Here is a 21,815-nt window from a genome sequence, read left to right as displayed (position 1 = left end):
GGAAGACGGTCAGGTGCAGGTGGTGAGTGGACTATCCTCTTCTAGTTCCTCTAAGTCAGAACCAGGAAGTGCCTGATTGTCATTTTGCAACCACGCACAAAATAACCACGCGCGAGTACAAATAGTATAAAATACCAAAATTAAAAACTCGACATGGATATTAAATAAGGATACGCAGAAATAAAATACAAAAAATCGATGTACAATATAAAAGTCTAGGATCTAGTTATAAAGTGTGTGTCAAGGGTCCAATGTGCAACTGACAAGGGCATAACTGTTGTTCAAGTGATCCCCAATTGTCTTTGTTTTTCATGGCATCATGCAACAATGTGCCTGCCAGGTGGGACACGACTTCTAGAAAAGGATCTAAGTGTAGGCATGGATCTTTTTATGCAAGTAGTAGAAGTAGATCACAGACAGTGTTTCTGAAGCCTTCAAAAGGACATGAAAGTAGCATTTGGTACGCCGAATCCTTTGGAGGTTTCACAAGGTGCCTGGAAAGGCGGAGGTCCTCCATGGACACCTCGGCGTTCGTCCGTGTTTGGATGCACAGTTTCCTCTGTATGCTGTCGGAGACGGGCCGCAGTTTCTCTTGGCGCAAATTCGAGGCACTTGACTTTGTAGACGTGGCTTTCATACTTGTTTACTCCAAAAGATCTGAATGCATGCAACAAATACAACACATCATGACACGGTCTTGGACGGCGTGGGGATAGACGGGATGCTAAGCTCTGCCAAATTCAATCCTCATTCTTGCAGTGTGGGAGTGGTAGACCTGTTTTTGGGGAGACCGTGTACAGCTGCAGGGGTCAGAGGTCACACCCATTACAACACCACGGGTGGGCCGGCACATGTGTGACCGGGCGCAACGTTGGCTTGACTTTTATCCGCACCACCATCTCACACAAACGATGGCCAGCTCCTGTTGGTAGGAGCTGCCCTCTGCAGTATCGGTCTCGTGATTACCTTGGATGTTTTAGATCTTTTAAAACGTGCATTTATTTTTGTGCATGGTTGGAAATTTGGGCAGTAATTATTTTTAATACATTTTTTTTTATTTTGTAGCGTGATTAAAAGTGTTGATCAGGAACAAACACGCACACACAGAGGAACCGCTAACGAACAGTGCACTGGGGGAAATTTGTTGTTGGAAGTTTGCATGATAAAAAAGGATCAACAACCTTAACGACAATGTGTTCACAGTCAATACGCAGGCTATACCCCGCACGAGGAACAAATTAACATTAATGGCCATGCTCCCATATGCCATGGCCCACCAGCCAGCCATCTCACACTAACGTCACTTAGACCAGGGGTCTCGCCTGGCAGAGACCGCAGGAGGGGGGGCTACCTCGCCTAGGGGGGTAAGAGTCAGTATGAGTACAAGTAAACGGTAGCGACCTGATATTTGTCTCAATAAAACCCCTAATAAGATAAAATAAGATATAACTTCATTAATCGGAAGGAAAGAGCTGCAAAGAGCTTTTAGACGGCATCGCTGAGGCTGACATTAATGAGATACTAATACAGGAAAGGGAATGAGACGCACGCACACACACACCCGCACGCACACATGCACACACACACACAAGTGCACACATGCACACAGTCTGGCAGTTCACCGCTGCCAACGCAAGATTGCTTTAATGAGTCATTAAGCAAAACCTTGTGCATGGGGCCGATCCCACACTTGGCAATCAGAACAAGTAATTAATCACATATTGGAATTTAATTATCCGCCGGCATGTCTGAAACCTTTTAATAATTTTTTGATATTTAAATCATACAATATCTAACTCTGTAGTTGGTTATAGAGACCATGTTATGCAATTATTCCCACATGTTTTTCTTAAATGCAGAATGAGATAACAGTCCGACCACGTTGTCTCGTGAATGTTTAGCAAAACTTTTTATGGTTTTAAAACGCCTGGGAGCAGCAGGTTTGACATTGTACTGCAACCCCTTTTGGGGGACAAAGTGTATTTCTATGTTTTGCCCTGACCTGGTAACATGGCACTGCGCCCCCTGTGGGGGACAAAGTAAATTTCTATGTTTTGCCATGACCGTTGTATCTCTCCCGTCCTGTTTCCCCTCAGATTCCTCAAGGTCAGCTACACATCGCTCAGGTGCCACAGGGAGAGGAGGTGCAGATCACTCAAGACAGCGAGGTGTGTGTTCATATGTGTTCTGTGTTTTAGTGTGCGTTCTGTTCGGTGTTTAGTAAGTGTTGCCCCGAGTCTGTAACAGTGCGTAGAGAAACAAATGGGTGTGGCTGATCACATTGTTCTGTTCTGGATTTTGAGTGTGTATTAATGGGAACCACCGCTGATGATAATGGGATCCAATTTGGTGTCAAGAGAACATTGCCCCCTAACATGCTAAGACACCTTACACCGAAAACCATATGCAGGGGATAAAATAGGTGATGGATTAATTATAGGTTGGGCAAAACGTTTTGTTCCCTGACTCGTCTCAATATATAACGTGAGTATAAATGTTTGAGAAAAGTGATTATCTTTTATCTTCCAAAAACTGGGGTTTTCCTAAACCCATTTGGGTAATGTGGCAGTAATGAGCTCAAGTTCCCCCAGAATCAGAAAGCAACCCGACGCCGTAGATGAACGCTCTAGTGTGACCGGCGGGATTAAGGCGCTGCCGCTTATTCTGGTGAACCAGGGTTCAAGTCCCCGGGGGGAAGCAGCTACCCACAGTACCATCCCAACTTCAGCCGCCAGTAACTCCATGTGTATCGGCGTCGTCTATTTAAGATCTCCTAATCTCCTGGTTTGGAGGACTCTCAAGACACAAGACGGGAGTTCGTTCCGAGTGCATCGCGGTCTCTCACGCAGCCGTAGAACCACAACAGACGACACCTCGTGTTTTCTCCTCATCCTATCGGTGGGACGCGACGAGAGAAGATCCGTGCGACCGAGAGAGAGAGAGAGAGAGGAGAGAGAGAGAGAGAGAGAGAGAGAGAGAGAGAGAGAGAGAGAGAGAGAGAGACTCTAGGACTCTAGTGGAGACAGGAAAGCTCCAGCTCCTTTCCTGCTCTTTGTGGCCCGAGCCAGGACTCTTTTTTTTCGTCCCTTCTGCCCTGCTCGTACTCCTTCATATTGTTTGTTTTCTAGAGTTCAAAGCTTAGCAACAAAATCCCCATACTCCCAGCTGTCACTCAGCCGGTGTGTTTTGGTTGTGGGCCGACTGCGCCCATCAAAGCCATTGGTTTCAGCGCGCTTGAAAAGGAAATGAGCTATTGGGGAGATTTTGCTACTCGGTGCCCATATGGCAGCGTGAACTGCTTTAAACGGCGCTAGACGTCTCCCCGTAACTGAATTAAGACGAGAGGAAAGTTGGTGGTGTGCAGCGGGCCCATCCCGTGCCCTCTCTGCGTGGAGAGGTGCGACAAGGTTTGGTGGTACTCTGCTCTGATTCTGGAGAGAAGACTGTACTGTTGGCCTCATAGCCTACCGATACTTTTCTGTCTTTGGTGGTCTACAAGATGTCGCCAGAAATGACATCACTCTTGACTCATCTCCAAGGACATGAGAAGTACTCTCCAAATTTCAACAGTGTCTTACCAGAACCACATGCGCGCTGTGAACACGTGTGTGTGTGTGTGGCGATGCACCCGCCTGCTCCAGAGTTCGGTCCCTTCTCCAGCTGCTGCTCTTCCCAAAAAAGCTTTTTCCCAGCACAAATCAAGAGTCTGCTTAATAAGTCATGCGCCAATGATAGCTAGATAGATAGAGCGTTTTATGTTGCCGCGCTGTTCGATTTAATTTCGTACTTTTCGAGCGGCACGGCCAGTTTGAGTTATTGTTTTTCCCCTCGCGTCAACGACAGAGCCAAAGGCATCCATTTATTTCCCCCCTGCTTACAACTTGCGTCTGTCCAGCAGAAGAGCAGAGCCATGCTTTTGGTGCCGTAGTCGTGTGTTGTTGTCCAAAAGCAGAGTTAAACAAGTCCCAGTGCGGGCCGCTGTCTGCCTTCGTTCTACATTCTTCCTTCGGGCAACAATGGGAGTTCACGGCACCGAATGCAACTCGATTCAACTCTTCAGACCTAACTTGTTTCACATTGATCGGTTATAGGTTGATTGCCTCGTCTGTAAAGTCTCGTGCTCTCTGTGACAGTAGCGAGACGTGTGTACAACTGAATTGAGCAAGCAACAAAAACCCACTACAAGAGAGGTTTCCTAAACACATAAATCAGGAGAAAGACGGTTTAAACGGGTACAGCCCACATGATCACAATTCACTGTTTAGAATGACATCTTTACACCGTACATGTGTTGTGGAGTATACCGGGGTTTGTTTTCAGAAATACTTTGAAATTTCTTCTAATTGTCGGCTGTGTTTCTCTCCCACTCTCAGGGAAACCTGCAGATCCATCAGGTGCACGTCAGCCAGGACGGACAGGTAAGAGCTCACCTTTTCTATTCAACTACTAGCTAAGCACCGTTTACCCCGCATGTCTCCAGTAGTGGTGGATACTGGAGTCACTTCACTCAGCCATGCAAAAAAACTATATAGGCCTATATTTTTTTGGGAAAATTAAAATAAATATATAATATGTAAATTAATAATACTATTAAAGAAATACTGTAAAAAAACGGACTGAAAAATGGCGTTCTGCTATTAGGAGAATAACAAATGCAAGAATCTACTGTACGTGGCACAAGCTCATTAATGGCTTTAGACTATAGTGACCATAATATAACCTACATCTTTAATTGTGTAGAACAGCAGCAACAGTATTTGCGTTCACACAAAAAGACGTCTCGCACACATACTGCACTCGCCTGCTAGTTGAGGCATTATGCTGTTATACCAGTGTAAGTGGCCATTTTGGTTGAAATGCAGCCCAAGAGCCCCACTGCAATCACACTAAGACGTCTCTGATGGCTCATCCTGTTGGTGAACACTCACATCAGCACTCAGAAACCTCAGCACGCTGCTGGGAATCATCGTAGGGGAATCCTGACTAAGGGATGGGGGCGATTAGAGGAACTAGACGTAGCCTAGTAGAGTTCACATGGATTTTGCCAAATTGGCATTCAAGGGGTTCCTAGTATCAATCATTTCCACCAGTAAAACATATTGACTCATTCAAACACAACCAGTCATCTTGAACCAAAAATGTCAACCAACAACCCAAGGGCTCTTTACATGAATTACTCCCAGCCAGCCGGTTTCATTGTAGGAAAATGTGATATTTAAGTTTAAAATGATCAAAATTGAAGGGAACGATTGAAAACAATAATTGAACACTCGATAACATTCGATAATTTGTGAACTCATTTTAATTCAAATTGCACTGCTAAGTCTTGGTCACCACAGCAACGTGAACACACATGCACGACACGCTATGCATGGCCTCCCCATCTTCAGGCCTTCTCCGTTCCTCCACGACCCTATCGGCTCCCATGCCGTAGTTGGATATCTTGGCTCTCCTCCTCTCTCTCTCTGTGTTCCTCCCGCTGGAAGCCCCGGCGAGAGAGGGAGACGGACAGACCCTCTCGGAGCAGCGCGAGTGTGTGTGACCGTTTCGGTCCATATACAGGCTGCAGCAGCCGAGCGGGCCTGTGATCCAGGATTCATGTCCTCACGCTGTTTGTCTGCGAGCGAGACCCCCGGTCGGCAAAAGCTCTTTCTCACGCTCCCCGGGACGGAGGCGACACCGCCTGGTGCCCGGCCAATTGGAGCCCTGAGCTGGAGCGAGAGCTCCTCGCTGACTCATGCGTCAGGTGTGTCTGGGGAGCGGCTGCCTGCCGGTTCCCAAAATAACATCTGAGAGAGGAAGAGGAAGAGGAGGGAGATGAGGAGGAGGATGATGATGATGAGGATGCTGCTGCCTTTAGTGCTGCTGCCTTAAGATTTGTTTGTAAACACGACTCACACAATTAAATCGAGGGGAGCTCTTAATGATACTTAATTGTGTGTGTGTCTGTGTGCGTGCGAGCATGCATGTTCCTGTGTGTGTGTGTTTGTGAAATAGACAGACCGTGTATTTTTGTTGTCTGTTTTACTGGCTGTTGGGCTGGATGTGTTTTCAATTGAGTGTGAGTTAGTCACCACACAACCCAGCTCTTATGTCTCTGTCTCTCTGTCTCTCTCTCTCTCTCTCTCTCTCTCTCTCTCTCTCTCTCTCTCTCTCTCTCTCTCTCTGTGTAACCAACACACCAAGAACCTTCACACGAACTCACACAGACTCACACAGACGCATGTCCTCAAATGACCTTGTTTTCCTAGCCCGATGGCAGCTCTCCAGTCTGTCTCTGCTGTGTGTCTTGGCACCGGTCTGCACCAAATCCTGGTTCAGATTTTGCACTATTGTATTAGATATATACCAGTTAAAAAGTCTTGTAACCGAATCCCGTTTCCTCGACTTGTATGCATGTAGGTTCATGCCTTGATTTTGGTTTGCTTGGTAATGGCTGAACGGTGGTTATTACTTTGTATACTGCAGTGGACCAGCTTCTGGAAGAGGTTCTTCTAGTGTAGGGCAAGTGCTAGCTGGCTTCCCCCCTCAGACCTCTGTGGGTAGGAACCTGCTCCTTCCAGAAGGGACTCCTTTTGCCACTGGCTCTGGCCAGCAACTAAAGTGCCAGACAAAGAACTTTGAATTTCTGCTTTCAATGTTAACTGGGGAACAATACCAATCGAGTGCCAGAAACATTGAAAAAAGCGCCTTGAGAGTTTATCGTCTGATATATATTCAAACGGATATGTATTCCCTTCTTTGCCTCATTTAGTATTTGCAGACACCCCCCCACATCCTTGCGTCATTGACATCAATGTGGTGGATGTAATGGTTCTGGACTGTGCTCTGACTGCATTACTGTAGCCTGGCCTACGCTATATCAGCGTAGCTCTGGAGCTCTACCAGACCAGCCCTCCCCAGGTCCTGTCTCATCCCGCTCCTCCTCTCCTCCTCTCCCCTCCTCTCCTCCTCTCCTTCATTCCTCCCCTACTCCCTTCCTCCCTCTCCTCATCTCCCAGTCTTCCCCTTGTCTCCTCTCTCCTCCATCTCCTTCCCCTCCTCACCTCCTCCCTCTCCTCTTCCTGCGCTAAAGATAGACAGGAAGATGGTTCCCTGAGCTCCTCTCATTTCGTCTGCCCTCCTCCGCTCACATCTGGCTCGCTGGCCCCCTGGTGGTGGTGGGGTGAGGACCATGGGCTGTGTCTGCACGTGCACGCATGTGTGTGTCCGCCTCTTATTTGAAAGCCCCTTCAGTACAACCCTGGTCTCTGTCAACAGTCGTTTTATCATTTAGGGCTGGATGTTGTAGGTTGGCTGTAAGTGAGTCAATACGTTTCCCTTGTGTCAAAGGCGGATATGTTTTTCCAAATATAGTGATGTGAGTGTGTGTCTGTGTCCATGTGCACAATCTGACAAGATCTGTGCTGTTTCAGTCTACATGTTTGTTTGCGTCATATGCCTGACCTTTGTGTCTTCGTACTGGCTGAGCGTCCAAGTAAAGCCAGACTGAAAGCAATGCTCATGTCAAATAAATTGGACAAAATGTATTCCTGGTACGGTTGCTTGAGAGTGGGAGAGAAAAGTAGTGAGGGAGGAGAGAGTGAGACATCTGAAACTATTAAAATAATCTTTAACTGCTCTCACTGTCTGCACAGCCTTATCTCAAAGCCTCTCCCTCTCAGCTGTGAGCTTACCCTACAGACATAGACCACATGGAGGCATGTCAGATAAATGTCCTGGCTGGAGAAGAAAATAGAGGCAGACATACCCTGCTAACGGTATGTCTGCAAGTGCTGTCTCTTGCTTTTATAGTATTCCGGGCCTTAAACAAGTCAACGCACAGCCAGGAAGCCTGCTACTCTTCGGTTGATATTTAATGCGATCCGAGTTGAATCCTTCGCGACGTTTCACCGAGTAACCGGTAACCACTGAGCCCCAGACACAACAAAGAGTTAAAAGTCGTCCCTCCCTTTGCTGACGCCTCTAAGCTCCTTGCGGAATCCATCCCAAATCCAAATAAGTGCGGAGGCCTATAAAGATCCAGCTAAGGCCCGGGATGCTGCGGAGCCCTGCCTTCCATTAGAGCGAGTCGAGAGGAGAGAGAGGGGGAAGCTGTCTTTGAGGTCGCCCCTCGGCCTTCACGGGCCGACCCCATCAGCAGAGGGTAGGGTTGGATCTGGGGCAGCTGTGCTCTCCGTGGCCCTTCTCTGAGAGGTTCTGGTTCTGTGAGAACTGTGTCACCCGGACAGATCGTCTGGCTCGCCACCCCTCCCGGACCGGGCCGCCAGGTCCTGTAAACACTGCGTGTGCGTGCACATTGCTGTGTATTTAATAATTTGCGGTCCAAGAAAAGGTTTACAGAGCCAATGGGGGCTCTGTAAAAAATTAGGGGGAAAACGATAAAATTAAAACAAAAATACAGACTGGGCCGCAAATCTGTATTTATTAGCCTCATGCTCTCTGTGTCACAATCTTGGCTGTTGTCTGCCTGTCTTGCTTACTGGCAGATCGCTCAGTCCGGCACAGGGCCTTGGTGACGTGACCTCTGTTGAGATCTGCACAGCCCGCTTACATGATCCCGGTTCTTCACACGAAGCATATCCCATCTGCGCGACTAACCAGATAACACAATCTGGGTGGGGAAAACCGACTTCTCGTCTCAGCAAAAACACAAATTGCCTGCACCTTGAGAGCATATAGTGAAGATACTGTGGGGTGAGTCAGGGAGGGGGAAAGCATGAGTTTGCAGAGTATTTTCTGTTGGGATGTATGCATCCTCCGAGGCACGCTCTAGGGATCTCTTCCTTCTTTCTGAGTCACCGGCCGCAATCTTAAGAACGGCAAGCTGTTAGACTCGGTGAGTCACCATCTCACTTCCCCCCCTAGGGTGCACATCAACTGCTGCACTCCGCCACGCTCGCTCGTATCTCCACCATCACACAGACAACCTATTGAGCGGTCAGATCCTTTATCACATCCTCAATGGGAATTCTGGGAATGCCGCGGCCATATTTGACCCCGGCGTCAGGACACGGGGTTCAGATAAGGATCGATGTGATATATGCTCTTCGGAGCTGGCCACGGCCACTTTGAAACAATTGAGCGTGACGTTTTTGTGTTCTTCTAAATTATGTCATCCTCGTTCCGTGTTTTTATAGTTTCCGGCTGTTGCGTCAAACACTCATCGATGCAGACAGATGCACTGTCTGAAGGACTTGAGGAAAAGGGTTGCCGTGGTGATAGGAGATGACCGTTACGTACCATTGGGCAGCTGGGAGAATGATGGTTGGATTAGCATTGTTGGGCAGAGTACGTCAACCGCGTTGAGTGATTGATTCATTGGTACCAGCAGGCTTTTGTTGCCTCTCCGTCATTACTGTCAGTTTGAGTCCTCTTCTTGAAAGAATAAGAATCTACCGTGTAAAAGATTGCTCCTTTGAGCAATGTTTGCATTGTGCTGTAGTGAAAGCAACATTTGACATTGCGGTTACATCAAATGGACTATATATGGGCTGGCTGTTGGAATTAAACGAGATAATTATGATCGCGACAAAGTTGTCATGAAATATGAAATTTACTGACGTTATAAAGTTCAGATGCGTGTTGCCGATCCCTGAAATGTCTCTGAAGATCGTTTTGCCTACGAGAGCTGGATCCTTCTGGATCCATTACGTCTTTATAAGTGCTATTCTGAACCTTTCTTGTTGTGGATCTGAACTCAAGCCATGTTGGTTTTTGTGACGGAACCTCTACCCCTACAAGCCTTTGAAGAGGACTTGTGTTGGGGTGGATGTGGTGTCGTGGGGGATGTGTGAGGGGGCCTGATTGGATACAGGTTTTGTGTTCTGCTCTGTGAACAACGGGGTGATGTGGGGGCAGGGGTGGGAGTGGGCGTGGGAAGCGACGGGTGGTCCAGGAAACGGGAATTATTTCCAACTTCAACCGTTAAATCGGGAATTGAGGCTGCCTAATCATCTTTATAGCACAATTTGGCGTCTTTGCCTCCAAACTCTGTCAGTTGGTAAGACGGTAGGCAAGAAAGTAGTATCAACCCAAATGGTGCGGGGATTTCAGGGCACTGGAATGATTCTGCCCACTCGCATTGCAGGTCTCTCTCTCTCTCTCTCTCTCTCTCTCTCTCTCTCTCTCTCTCTCTCTCTCTCTCTCTCTCTCTCTCTCTCTCTCTCTCTCTCTCTCTCCTCTCTCTCTCTCTCTCTCTCTCTCTCTCTCTCTCTCTCTCTCTCTCTCTCTCTCTCTCTCTCTCTCTCTCTCTCTCTCTCTCTCTCTCTCTCTCTCTCTCTCTCTCTCTCTCTCTCTCTCTCTCTCTCTCTCTTCCCCCCCCCACCCACCACACCACGAGTTGGTTCAGGCTGGACATCTGTCCTCCGCCAGCAGGACTCTAGACCCAGATGTTGTTGACGGATGAGAAGCACACAGAGGAAGTTCCAGCCACTCTGGGCTCCGAATGTTTCCTTTCTCATTTCCCCAACTTTTGTTCTCCTGCAGTTGTTTGGGTGATTTTCTTTTTCTCTTTCCTTTGGAGAGAGCTGAGAGAGGCAGAAGTATTCCGTTGGGAATAAAGGGAAACCAGATTGGTGGATTGGCTCTTGTTTTATTTTTATGAGAGGATAGATAAAGGGAAGAATTGTTGTTTAGTGTGGAAAGTAAGGGTGTTAATTTCCCATGGTTTGTGTCGTGACAATCATTAGAACAAACACCCGAGACAGTCAATGCACCACATACTGTAGTGAGACCTCCCTTGAGTTTGAGCAATAATGCAACGTTGTTCCAAATTACTAAGAAGTCGGGATGTCTGGTACAGATCAGTCTAATAGTAAACAAGGATAGCCTTACAGTGTCACTATGCATGCATACAGGATCATTTTGTGCTGCTGATCTTATCCCATCATTATTTTAATTAAACTTCCGTCACATTAAACCAAAAGACTGGTTGAAGTGAAGCAGCTCTTTGGCTGACGGTGCGTTTACACATTCAGTTATTGGGAACCTGCATGGTTTCTGCATTACAACTCCTTGAAGTGAACCAGCTCTTTGGCCGATGCTTTGTTTACACATTCAGTTATTGGTAACCTGAATGTTTTCTGCATTAGTGCTGCTGTGGTTGTTCTGCTGCTCTGTCTTTCTCGTCTGCTCCCTTCTCTTTCGGTCGCCTTCGCTCTCTTTGCTCTTCATTTCCTCAGTAACTTGGTTTCATTGTTGCTGAAGCCATAACGGCATTCGAAAAAGATGATTTCATTTCAATGCAACTGGCAAGCTCTGCGGGAATTGAAGATGCTTACGAAGGCCAACATATCCCCCGTGGCTCAATCTGTCAAGGGCCGCCAGGGCTGTTTTTCGAACCCTGCATTTTTGGACGGCACCTTGTCTGCTTTGCATCGTGACACCCTTACCCCACATCCAGCCAACAGCGGATTATTTGCAATTCCCAATTGATAAAAGCTGGACTGCAACCATAACTAATGTGCCTAAGATCTGACGGGGCCTTTGCAGACACACTGAGCACAGAATGTGTCACGTATATTAGGCGTGGTCGTGTTTTGTAGAGCCGTACCAGGTGTTTTTGGTTCGTTCATAAGACACAACATGCTCTCCGCTTTCCAGTTAACCTCAGTTGAACTGATTAACTGCTGATTCCTGACTTCGCTGCCTACCCCCACAGTCGACCGGGATTTTCATTCTCATAGTGAACTGCTATTGAGTGCTTTGTTCTCAGTCAACTGTGATTGGCTTCTCTTATCACAGTGTACTGTGATTGGCTTCTTTGTTCTCATAGTCAACTGGGATTGGTTCCTCTCTTTTCATTGTTTTTTGGGATTGGCTCCTCTCTTGTCATAGTGTACTGCGATTGGCTCATATGTACTCATGGTCAACCGGGATTGGCTCCTGCCCTTGATGAGACTGACCAGTAAGAAACTGATAATTCACAAAGTCCACAAGAACTAAGCGCTCCCACCAACTGGTCGTTGCCAGGCATTGTTGGCTCCATCATCACTAAAGCACTAATGCGTGTGAACGTGATTCACATAATATCATGTGGCCAGAGACACGTTAGTAAACGGAGCCTCAACCATTGAGGTCCGTGCCAAGCATGTGTTTCTCCATCGCTTGGATGAACTTTGAGTGGCCAGCTCATGCGTGAGATGGAAGTTCAGATTAGCTGGATGGGGTCATGAATGCGAGGGTCCGAAGCACTTCGACGACCTGTCAAGTTTTCTGTGTATTCCAACTCACTGTGAGCAGGCCTCTGGGTGCTGTGGAGCAGCACCCAGAGGTGCACAGCTGAGAACGCAGATCTATTCCCTTTTTAAGGTCGGAGACTGGTGTTTAACTTTCTCCAGGGTCAAGCATCCGGTCCACCTAATCATGTGTTGAGACGCAACACCATTTGGACCCACGGAAACACACCGGCCTTGCATGTTATCGTACACACGCACCCACGTTATCGCACGCATGTTATCGCACACGCACGCTATTGCGCACACACACACACACACACACACACACACACACACACACACACACACACACACACACACACACACACACACACACACACACACACACACTGTCTCTTGTACACAGGCAAACAGATCCATACACTGGCGTATATACACAGAGTGAGGTGGAGGAAGTGAGGTGACGCATCGTTCCCATCCGGCTAGGGTGGCGCCGATCTGACCGGTGAAGGCTCCGATACGTTCTTATTCTCACCCATCTTCTCGTGTTGAAGAAGGTGAAATCAAAGTTTCCCCTCAGCCGACAGAGATTATACAATAGTATTTCTCTCTTGTAAAGTCCATCGCCAATTCAAAATAAGAACGTATGTGATGCAGATCCAAAGGATCAATGCCACTTCCATTTCTCACCAATCTTACCGTCAGCTGTCTGGCCGGCGTCTGCGAGGGCACACATGTGGGCTGCGAAGCCCAGTGTTCTCATGAATATCCAGAAACACACCGAAAAATCGATGTAACCATTTTTTATTTCCGATATACACAGCATGACCATGGACCAAACCCAGTTCCGGATTGGGTATCGGACGGGGAACCAATAATTGAAACGGTGCCGTCCCTTCTCTTGGCTCCCACCCTCTGCAAGCCTTCATGAGGGCACGGTGATTTAGAGATGAGCAGAGGATGTAGCGGTTGATATAAAGCCACCTGCCCTCATTGACCAGCTGTCTGCGGTCCTCTTGTCTGGTCTCCAAGTCAGCCGACGTCTGCTCTGCTCTGCATAACCACCGCATGCGATGGCATTCACACTAGCATCCCAAGGGCGTGATTACCCATAATCTCTGCCGATCAATCACAGCCACTTATCTACCTTCACACCGTCTAGTGTTTTGGCTGACCACTGATTACTGAGTCACGTACCCGCGCAGGTGGCCAGATCCGGCCTTTAGCCAACCTTAAATAAGATGTAAATTACTTAACCTTTATCTTACCAGGTGAGTCTGGACACCTTAATGGCTTCCATGTAAGCAGCGGGGATGAGGCAGCAGGATTGATGTAGGGTGGGGGAGGAGTTGGGCGTCGCTCTGACTCAGAGCCTCAAAGGCTAGCTAGTGGTTCAGGTTTGTGTGGTGTAGCGGTTGTGGATCTGCCCACTCCCCATATTGTTGTACTAAAGGGCTTCAACCCAGCACAGTGCCCTGCATCCAGTCAGAGTCACAGAAACGTTTAATATCACCAGGAGGTCTGACAAGATTGAAGTGCCTCATTTCTTCAATGGGTCTCTTTGTGTATGTGCTGCAACACAACCTGATGTGATTTGCAGGTTAGTAAAAAAGCTTTGTCCTGCATGCTGAGGGAACTCCCCTGCGGGTCGGTTTGCTGAAGGTCAGCACCTACAGCTCAGTGTGTGTGCGTCTGCGTCTGGATGCGTTCTCATCCGAGGTGTGGTTAGTTCCTCGTGCACACATGTGCAGCCCTGTCTGTGGTCTTGGCTATCAGCGAGAGTGTCTTCAACAAGCTGTAGGAATAGCCTTCAACGGGAAAGCTGGGGTGCATTACTCTGTGATTATCGCCTGGAAGCCACATTGTAGAGTTTATGTTCCACATCGTTCAGGATAAGGATCCCACACACAATCTCCAGTTTTAATCTGCTTTCCCTCGTTCTCTTCGTCTTCCTCTTCCCTCCGCTCTTTTTGCCGTTTCCTTTTGTTTTGTTAGGCTTTTTTTCATGAAACAGAGCCAAATGATTCCAATTTTAGCAAGCGTATAATTTAATAAAGTGCAGTTACCAAAGCTCATAAAGATATAATTGAATTGAACAGGCCATAATGTTTCTGATCTACTTGATGTGTAAACAGTCTGCCAGAAGGGAAGTGGGAAACATGTTTACATGGTATCAAGATGCAACTGTGGGAATTGTGATGCAAACTTGTCTGACTGACTCTGTCAGTCTGTCATTTTGTGTGATTGTGTGCATGCATCCACATGGATTCCTTTTGGGGTGGTGGGTGGGGGGGGGGGGGGGGGGGGGGGGGGGGGGGGGGGGGGGTGTGGTGTGTGGTGTGTGTGTGTGGTGTGTGTGTGTGTGGTGTGTGTGTGTGGTGTGTGTGTGTGTGGTGTGTGTGTGGTGGTGTGTGTGTGTGTGTGTGGGTGGGTGGTGTGTGTGTGTGTGGGGTGTGTGTGTGTGTGTGTGTGTGTGTGTGTGTGTGTGTGTGTGTGTGTGGTGTGGTGTGTGTGGTGTGTGTGTGTGTGTGTGTGTGTGTGTGTGTGTGTGTGTGTGTGGAACTAAGAACACTTCTCATGGCCATAAATGAGCTTTGGTTTTTAATTGGAACCAACTATTTCCAGCCAGTAGAGTTCCTTAAAGCCCAACGGCAGATCGTCTATTGGAGTATTTTGGCTTTCTCACATTCTATTATGGGAAGTAGATTTTTTGCGATTACATACATAGTTAGTAAGATGCACAACGAACCTCAGCAGTTCACGCAACGAGCTCGTCCCGTCATGAGTCCGACCAAGGCTTAAGAACTTGTAAACAGGGATGTGCATGATGCGATAACGTTTAATATTAAATCTACAACCAATAAAACAATCTCTCTCTCTCTCTCTCTCTCTCTCTCTCTCTTCGCTCTCTCTCTCTCTCTCTCTCTCTCTCTCTCTCTCTCTCTCTCTCTCTCTCTCTCTCTCTCTCTCTCTCTCTCTCTCTCTCTCTCTCTCTCTCTCTCTCTCTCTCTCTCCAGGTGTTGCGGGGGGCTCAGCTCATAGCGGTGGCCTCGTCTGACGGGGGGGCCACGACGGTGGAGGGCAGCAGCCTCCCCTCGGACATCCAGGTGCAGTACGTCCAGCTGGCCCCCGTCGCAGATCACACGACTGCTGTACAGGTGAGAACCTGCACACGCAAAACACGTGATGACGTACTCGTGAACACACACACACACACGTGATGACATACTCGTGACACACAACACACACACGCATGTGATGACATTACTCTGTGAACCAACAAACACACGTGATGACATACTCGTGAACACACACACACATGTGATGACATACTCGTGAACGTAAGCAGACTCACACATGCATGCGCACAATGCACACAAATGCACTTGTGAGACACATAAGCACACACACTAACACACACATTTGAAGACATGATCGCATATATGCAGACACACACACGCATGAGCTGGCACGCACGCACGCACACAGATACATACATAAACACACACGCGCACCCAGATCACACAGATCGGCGTGCTGACTCAGGAAGCAGACGCACACATTTCTTCCCTGTTTCCCAGCAGATGTGCAAACACACACATGTAAATAGTTTTTGTTGGGCAAGCGTTCCTACAGCGAGGTTTAACATAACATATCATTCCAAGGTGATCAGGAGCCTTATTACAAGTAAGAGCGATCGCAGTTGACAGGCGTTCGGTGTTGAGATAAGTGCATTAAATAGCCGAGTTTGGAGGAACAGCTGATCAGCTTCCTGCAGATCTGTTCTCGGTTCCCCTCTTCGGTTTTATCACATCACAGAGGGCCAAGTGGGCTTCATAAGGAATCTGTCTTTGGTTAAGAGAGTCCTTGGAGATGTATGGCCCAGTAAACGGGGAACCACGCAAAGTGAAAGAGGTTCCCGTTGTTCGCGATGGCCAAGCAGTCAAAAGAAAGTCTGTAGTGGACACTAGAAGATCCCTAGGATGGTTTGGATTACACACCTGATCCCAACTTAATCCGCACTTGAACGCTTGAGTCATGCGTGTTCACGCACTCGGCGATGATTTCCCAACGCATCAATCATCAGGACATCAGGGAGTTAAAAGTGACTCATTCCATTAAAGGAAATAAAAAAAGACGCTGCACTTGCTTAATATGCACTGATGCACCACTGGCTAATTGACAGCTTCTGTCTGAGTTTAACCAAATGCATGTATGTACAGTATATACACACTCGTTCCTGTGCAGCTTGCCAGCTGGCGTAATGACTACTACGTATAAACACACATGCACCACACTGCCCCCTCATGGTCTCCCCCCGCTCAGTCTCCCCCTCACAATCTCCCCCCCCTTCAAAGTCTCCCAACATGGACATGGCGGTTTGGGAGAGGCAGGTCCCTCAAATATTCCCCAAGGGCCCCAAACGGTGTGCTGATCATGCAACAGTAAGGTTGTCTTTGCCGTGATCGTGATTGGTCCAACAGGCATCAAGCATATTTCCTTCAAAAGCATTCAGATGTTTCGTGCAGTCAGGCAGGACGGCCCCGTTCATGTAACGCACGGGGCGATGCATCATCACAGCCGTCTGCATACGTGTGGAGTTGAGAGGCCTTTTTTAGTGTTCCCTCAGTTCCCCCCACCATCCCATCCATCTTGTCTCATTCACCCCCATACCCCCCCGGCCCCCGGCCCCCCGTCCTGTCATGAGAGCGATTAAAGAGGAAGGTTTGTAGATGTTTAGAGCCGCGTATGGGAGGACAGCGTCTGGCCCGGAGCGTGATTGATCCTAAGTGCGTCTCACTGAGACACGTGAAGATGCAGACCTCAAGACCGGCCCTCCATCGGGCTGTCAGGGCCGCTCGTAAAGACCCCTCCCTCCCTCGCGTCGGAGCCTTGTTGTCTCAGTGTTTTGGGCCGGGTTGCCTAGGTGACCTGGCTCCATGCCCCCCGGGAGAACATAGGCGGGGCAGAGACTTCCTATATTGATTAAGCCGCTTGGCTGGGCTCCGGCCAGCCGCGCGGCGTTATGAGTGTACATGATTGCTGCTGCATGCGTCGTAACACAAGGCCTGCACTGCAGGCCAGAGCAGAGAGGAATCAAATATTGTTTGTTTTCCCTCCGCTGATTCCTTCCAGGACCTTTTACAGCTACAAAGAGGAACCACGCCTCCACCTTCCCTCCACCCCACCACACATGATGGTTGTGTGAATGTGTTTACTTAACCGATTGCCGTCTCTCGCGTCTGATCAACCAAAGAAGGAATTTTACCAGGAAGGCACGTGTTCGTCTGGGGACAATGGTCTGTGTTTGTTGGAGTTCATCAAGTTCTGATGACTAAACAACTCAACTGACGTTGGAACGGCAGGGTCGTCCAAGGGTTTGGCTCCAGATGCCCCATGAGCCGCGAGTACAGTGTCAGGATTTGAGCACGAGGTGCATTGAGGACAGGGACATGTGTTGCCGCGTGAAGCAAACCAAACTGGTATCATCGGTGCAGATCTGGGGTTTTGTTTTGCGTTCAGTGGAAGGTTAAGGATTCTGTCTCCCTTGTGCGGAAAAACAAACCTGTCATCTCTGTCCAAACACATGGCAGCATTTATACAAATTCTTTGATAAATTACGCCCGCCGTTTGTTGTTATTAATCGCACCATTTTTAGTTTAGTTTACTCATTGTGTCCATCCATTCCTCTCAAACGCTAGCCGCTACTTCCAGCATGTTTTTAGTGCTCGGTAGGGGAAGAGGTTCTTCAGGTGGGGATGTTTAGGCGTGCCATGGCTGAGCCCCAGGTCAGGCGATCCAGACAGGACTCTTCCCAGGCACACTCCTCAAGCAGCCTGCGGAAGATGGCTGCCAAGCGCCCGGGCTGCAGCCAAACTGAAGTACTCCCAATATCCAGCAGCGTCCCTGATGGAGGAAGCAAGCGAAGGCCCCGTGGCGGTAGAACTGCGGTCGTCTAGGTTTCGATGCAGCCAGCCTTTTCCGTGGAACTCTGCGTAAGCTGCGCTGGGCGGCAAGTGGCTCAGGAGGCAGAGCGGGTTGGCTGGCAACCGGAAGGTTGCTAGTTCGATCCCCGGCTCCTCCTAGCCGAGTGTCGAGGTGTCCCTGAGCAGGACACCTCGACCTAACTGCCCCCCCGACGATCTAGCTGTTGCCCTGCAGGGTTGACACCGCTGTGCGTGTATGAATGTGCGCATGAACCGGTCAACGTTAGGCAATGTTTTAAAGAGCTTTCAGTTGCCACTGGTTAGAAAAGTGCTGTATAAACGCAGTCCATTTACCATTTACTTGGCCCCGTGCGTCGCCAATGGTTGCGCGTAGCGCGCCAGGGCTCAGTGATCCTGCAGGGCGTGGTCGGGTGAGCTGCAGCTGTGTGCTGGTCCGAGAGACGCTGGCCGTCGGAGAGCGCCGCTCCTGACAGGAGAGGAGGGGGAGTGTAGAAAGCACTGCAGGTGTGTTGGAGGGAACCTTTGGCGTGCGGTGCAGGAAGGAGTGAGTCAGGAGTGAGTCATCCTGCTAGGAGCCTTCCGTCATCGGCATCGCGCTCTCTCTCTCTCTCTCTCTCTCTCTCCAGCAGAGTGAAGCAACACTCGTATCTGGTGGTTCTTGGTTCTGCGAAGGTGGACTTGTGTAGTCGCGCCAAGGGCGATCTGTAGTGATTGGGCTCTTGGATCGATTGTTGATTGTTGTCAAACGCAACCTGGGAGTTGTTCCAGATATAATCATCCGCTAAATTACTATACATAAACTCAAACATGATTTTCTTTCTCTCACCTCCTTTCTTCTTTCTTTTGCTCCTTCTATCCTTCTCTTGTTCTGTCTTTCTTCTCTTTTTCTCTCTTCTTCCTTCCTTCAGCCTTTCCCGTCTCTCTCTCTCTCTCGCTCTCTCTCTCTTTTTTTTTTTCTCCCCCCTTCTTTCGGCCTTTCCCCACCCACTGCCTCATGAGTCTCCTGGCTTGGTGGCTCATCTCGCCAACTCCTCTCATTGTCCTGTCTCCTATATCCTATGTCATGAGTCCCAAGTCCTAAATCCTGTGGCGTATGTACTGTGTTGTAAATCGCAAGTCCTAGGTCCTGTCTCCTATGTCCTGTGTCCTACCTCCTATCTCCTGTGTCCCCCAGGCCTCAGAGCTGGCCCCCGGCATGCAGGAGGACCTGGAGGTGAAGGAGGCCCTCCAGGGAGCCATGCAGTCAGAGAACGGCGAGGTGGTGCATGTCGTCAACTCTATCATCTCCTGAAGAGGGGGGACCGTGCCCTCCTCTAAGCCCCCCAAAGACATGCTCCTGACCGGGGAAAACCCCCTCTGGAGCCCAGCGGCCAGCAGGGGGCGCCACCACGGACGATGCTTTTCTTGTTCAGTTTTTTGTATTTTCCAACAACGGTGGTGAGGATTGATTGGAGCATGAAGAACCATATCAGTTGTTGTTTGTTTTTGGCCCTCCCAACAACACCATGAGTTCAAGTGCGTTGAAGTTCTCTTTGGCGAAACTTCAGTGGGGAGGCAGTTAGGCGGGGTCGTGCCAGGTCGGATGGACCCGGCCCAACCCCCCCCCCCCCCATCCAGGGCATACCCAACGGACCCGGGAGTCCTCCTCCCACGGAGAGCGCCTGGCAGAACCACGGCCCCCCCCCCCCCCCCCCCCCCCCGGTACCGCATCCATCTGCACCCGCCCTGCTTACGTCAAATCTAAAGGTTCAAGTTAAGCTCTTGTTGGTTCATGTTGATCCTATTCTCTGGGTTCAGTTGCGGTCCTCGACTCCACCTTCAGACTAAGCAGCGCAGCCCTCTGTTTTCACCTTGATATGATACGATATAATGTATGTTTTTCGGCGGACGTCCAGGACTTGGCCGAGGCAGGTCTCTCTCGTTACCCCATGGGGCTGCGGTGTCCTGGGGCTGGGCTGTGGGCCGTGACCCGTGATCACTAAGAGTCAGCTCTCCTGGCGTTCTGAAGCGGTCTCTGCTTGTCGTAAACCCTGCCTTCCCCAAGGGCTCCCCTGGCTGTTTTCGTATTGCCGCCGCCGCATCGCGTTGTCCCTCGGTTAGATTTGTCTAATTGTAACATGCTGAAATTTTTTTGGTTTTTCTGGTTTATTTTTCCCTCCCCCTCAAGGTAGAATACCACATAGTAGACAGGGTAAGGGATGCAATGGGGCAGACTTTGTAACCAATAGAATGGTTAGTAAGTCTTTGGGTTTGTCTCTGAGAAATATGAATTCTTGTGAATAAAATATTTTGTGGGTCCCTGTCATGTGTGTTTTTAATTTGTCTGGTTGGCAAAGAAACGGCTTCAGGTTCCAGAAAAAAAAAGCTGCTTTTCACAGGATGGCCAGAAAATAGTCTCGTTTACTGTTCGACTCAACTGTTTCTAACATTAAGTATCAATGAATAGCTTGATATTGATCTCTACTGGTCCAGACTACTGCATACTGTTTATCCGTCCAGATGCAACTGGACAGACACTGATACGTAGGATCTACTGATTGAAAATTAATGGGATTTCATGCCTGTGCACACGTCACAAAATTACCCATCGCTCCATTGTGTGTTATCAGCTAAAACCAACATCACATTTCGAGGCTAGTTCGTCTTTCCAACTGGCCTGAGAAATGTTCTTGTTTGGCTTTTGAGGATGAATAAGTGAGCCTGCGATGATGATGGATCACTCTAAGTCAGCGAGTAACCGATAAGTAAACGGCTGTGCTTGTTTTCACAGGTCTCCCACACTGAAATCATGGTGTACTTTGGATCAGTGGCAAAGACCTATCAAATACTCCAAATTTAGGGGGAAAAAGAAGCAACTTAAGGACTTGTGTCCCGCTATCTTTGTTTATTCCCTGGCCGGATCTCTTGGTCTCCTGACTCCATTACACTTCATTTCTTATCAGATGCCTAATCCTCTCCCAAAGTCGACACACATCTGTACACACACACACGCACACACATCCTACTGAGGCCTCCAATGGGGTGTGGTCTAAACATGTGTGAGGACCGATCAGGGATGTTTAGACTTTGCGAGACGAGTTCAGTCCAATTGGTGGAATTTATTTTAATTTTGGGCTAATAGGGTTTAACAGGCCCAATCTTGGTTTGAAATAAGAGGCTTCCCTAATGGGCCCAATTCACCTTGCGGCCATCTTTGTTCCAGTTCCCCCCACCCAGCCAGAGTTTGGTACCAAGATGGATGGAGCCTGTAGGCAAGGAGTGGACGCATTCCTCCCATCCCAGTGGGAAGAAGAGGAAACCTTGAAAAGACTGTCTCCTTTGATGCTTTCAGCGCAGCAGTGTGCTGTAGTCATGGACAGCACATTTCCCCCCAAGTGACCGCTATAATAAATCTGGGGTGTAAAAGTTCTGCTTTCTGGAAATGGAGTTAAAAAAACCATAACATTTATTTGCTTTTACAACCACGGTTCACCTGAACAGGAATAGTTACCATAGTGACTGAATCGTCCTTTTCTGTGGCTCAGCCTCCAGGAGATGAGCTGCGCTCAAAAGTAGTGAGGCATGATGGGAGAAACGATCACAATGAGGTTGTGCCCTTGTCTTTCTCTTTGGGGTTGTCATGTAACTTGTGTTGGCTGACACACTGAACACCTGAGATCCCCCTCATCCCTCACACCTGCCGCTGTAG

The 21,815-nt window shown here is 48.7% G+C and overlaps 1 protein-coding gene across 2 annotated transcripts in view; it reads left to right on the top strand.

The window, feature by feature from the left end:
* Positions 1 to 20,726, top strand: part of banp (BTG3 associated nuclear protein) — a 44,901-nt gene extending 24,175 nt beyond the window's left edge. Inside the window, exons 10-14 of one of the 2 annotated variants that reach the window (XM_056599476.1) lie at positions 1 to 22; positions 2,097 to 2,168; positions 4,374 to 4,418; positions 15,197 to 15,337; positions 19,302 to 20,726. The exon at positions 1 to 22 is cut by the window's left edge and continues 97 nt beyond it. In XM_056599476.1, coding sequence (XP_056455451.1) covers positions 1 to 22; positions 2,097 to 2,168; positions 4,374 to 4,418; positions 15,197 to 15,337; positions 19,302 to 19,418 — 397 coding nt within the window. In that variant the 3' untranslated portion in view covers positions 19,419 to 20,726. The remainder of the gene's footprint in view (positions 23 to 2,096; positions 2,169 to 4,373; positions 4,419 to 15,196; positions 15,338 to 19,301) is intronic. The other variant, XM_056599474.1, reaches the window with a different exon arrangement.
* Positions 20,727 to 21,815: the final 1,089 nt, after the last annotated feature.

The sequence above is a fragment of the Gadus chalcogrammus genome, chromosome 9 (assembly GCF_026213295.1).
Source record: "Gadus chalcogrammus isolate NIFS_2021 chromosome 9, NIFS_Gcha_1.0, whole genome shotgun sequence".
Lineage (NCBI taxonomy): Eukaryota > Metazoa > Chordata > Actinopteri > Gadiformes > Gadidae > Gadus > Gadus chalcogrammus.
The sequence above is the reverse complement of the archived record's forward strand: the minus strand, read 5'-3'. Positions and strand labels throughout refer to the sequence as shown.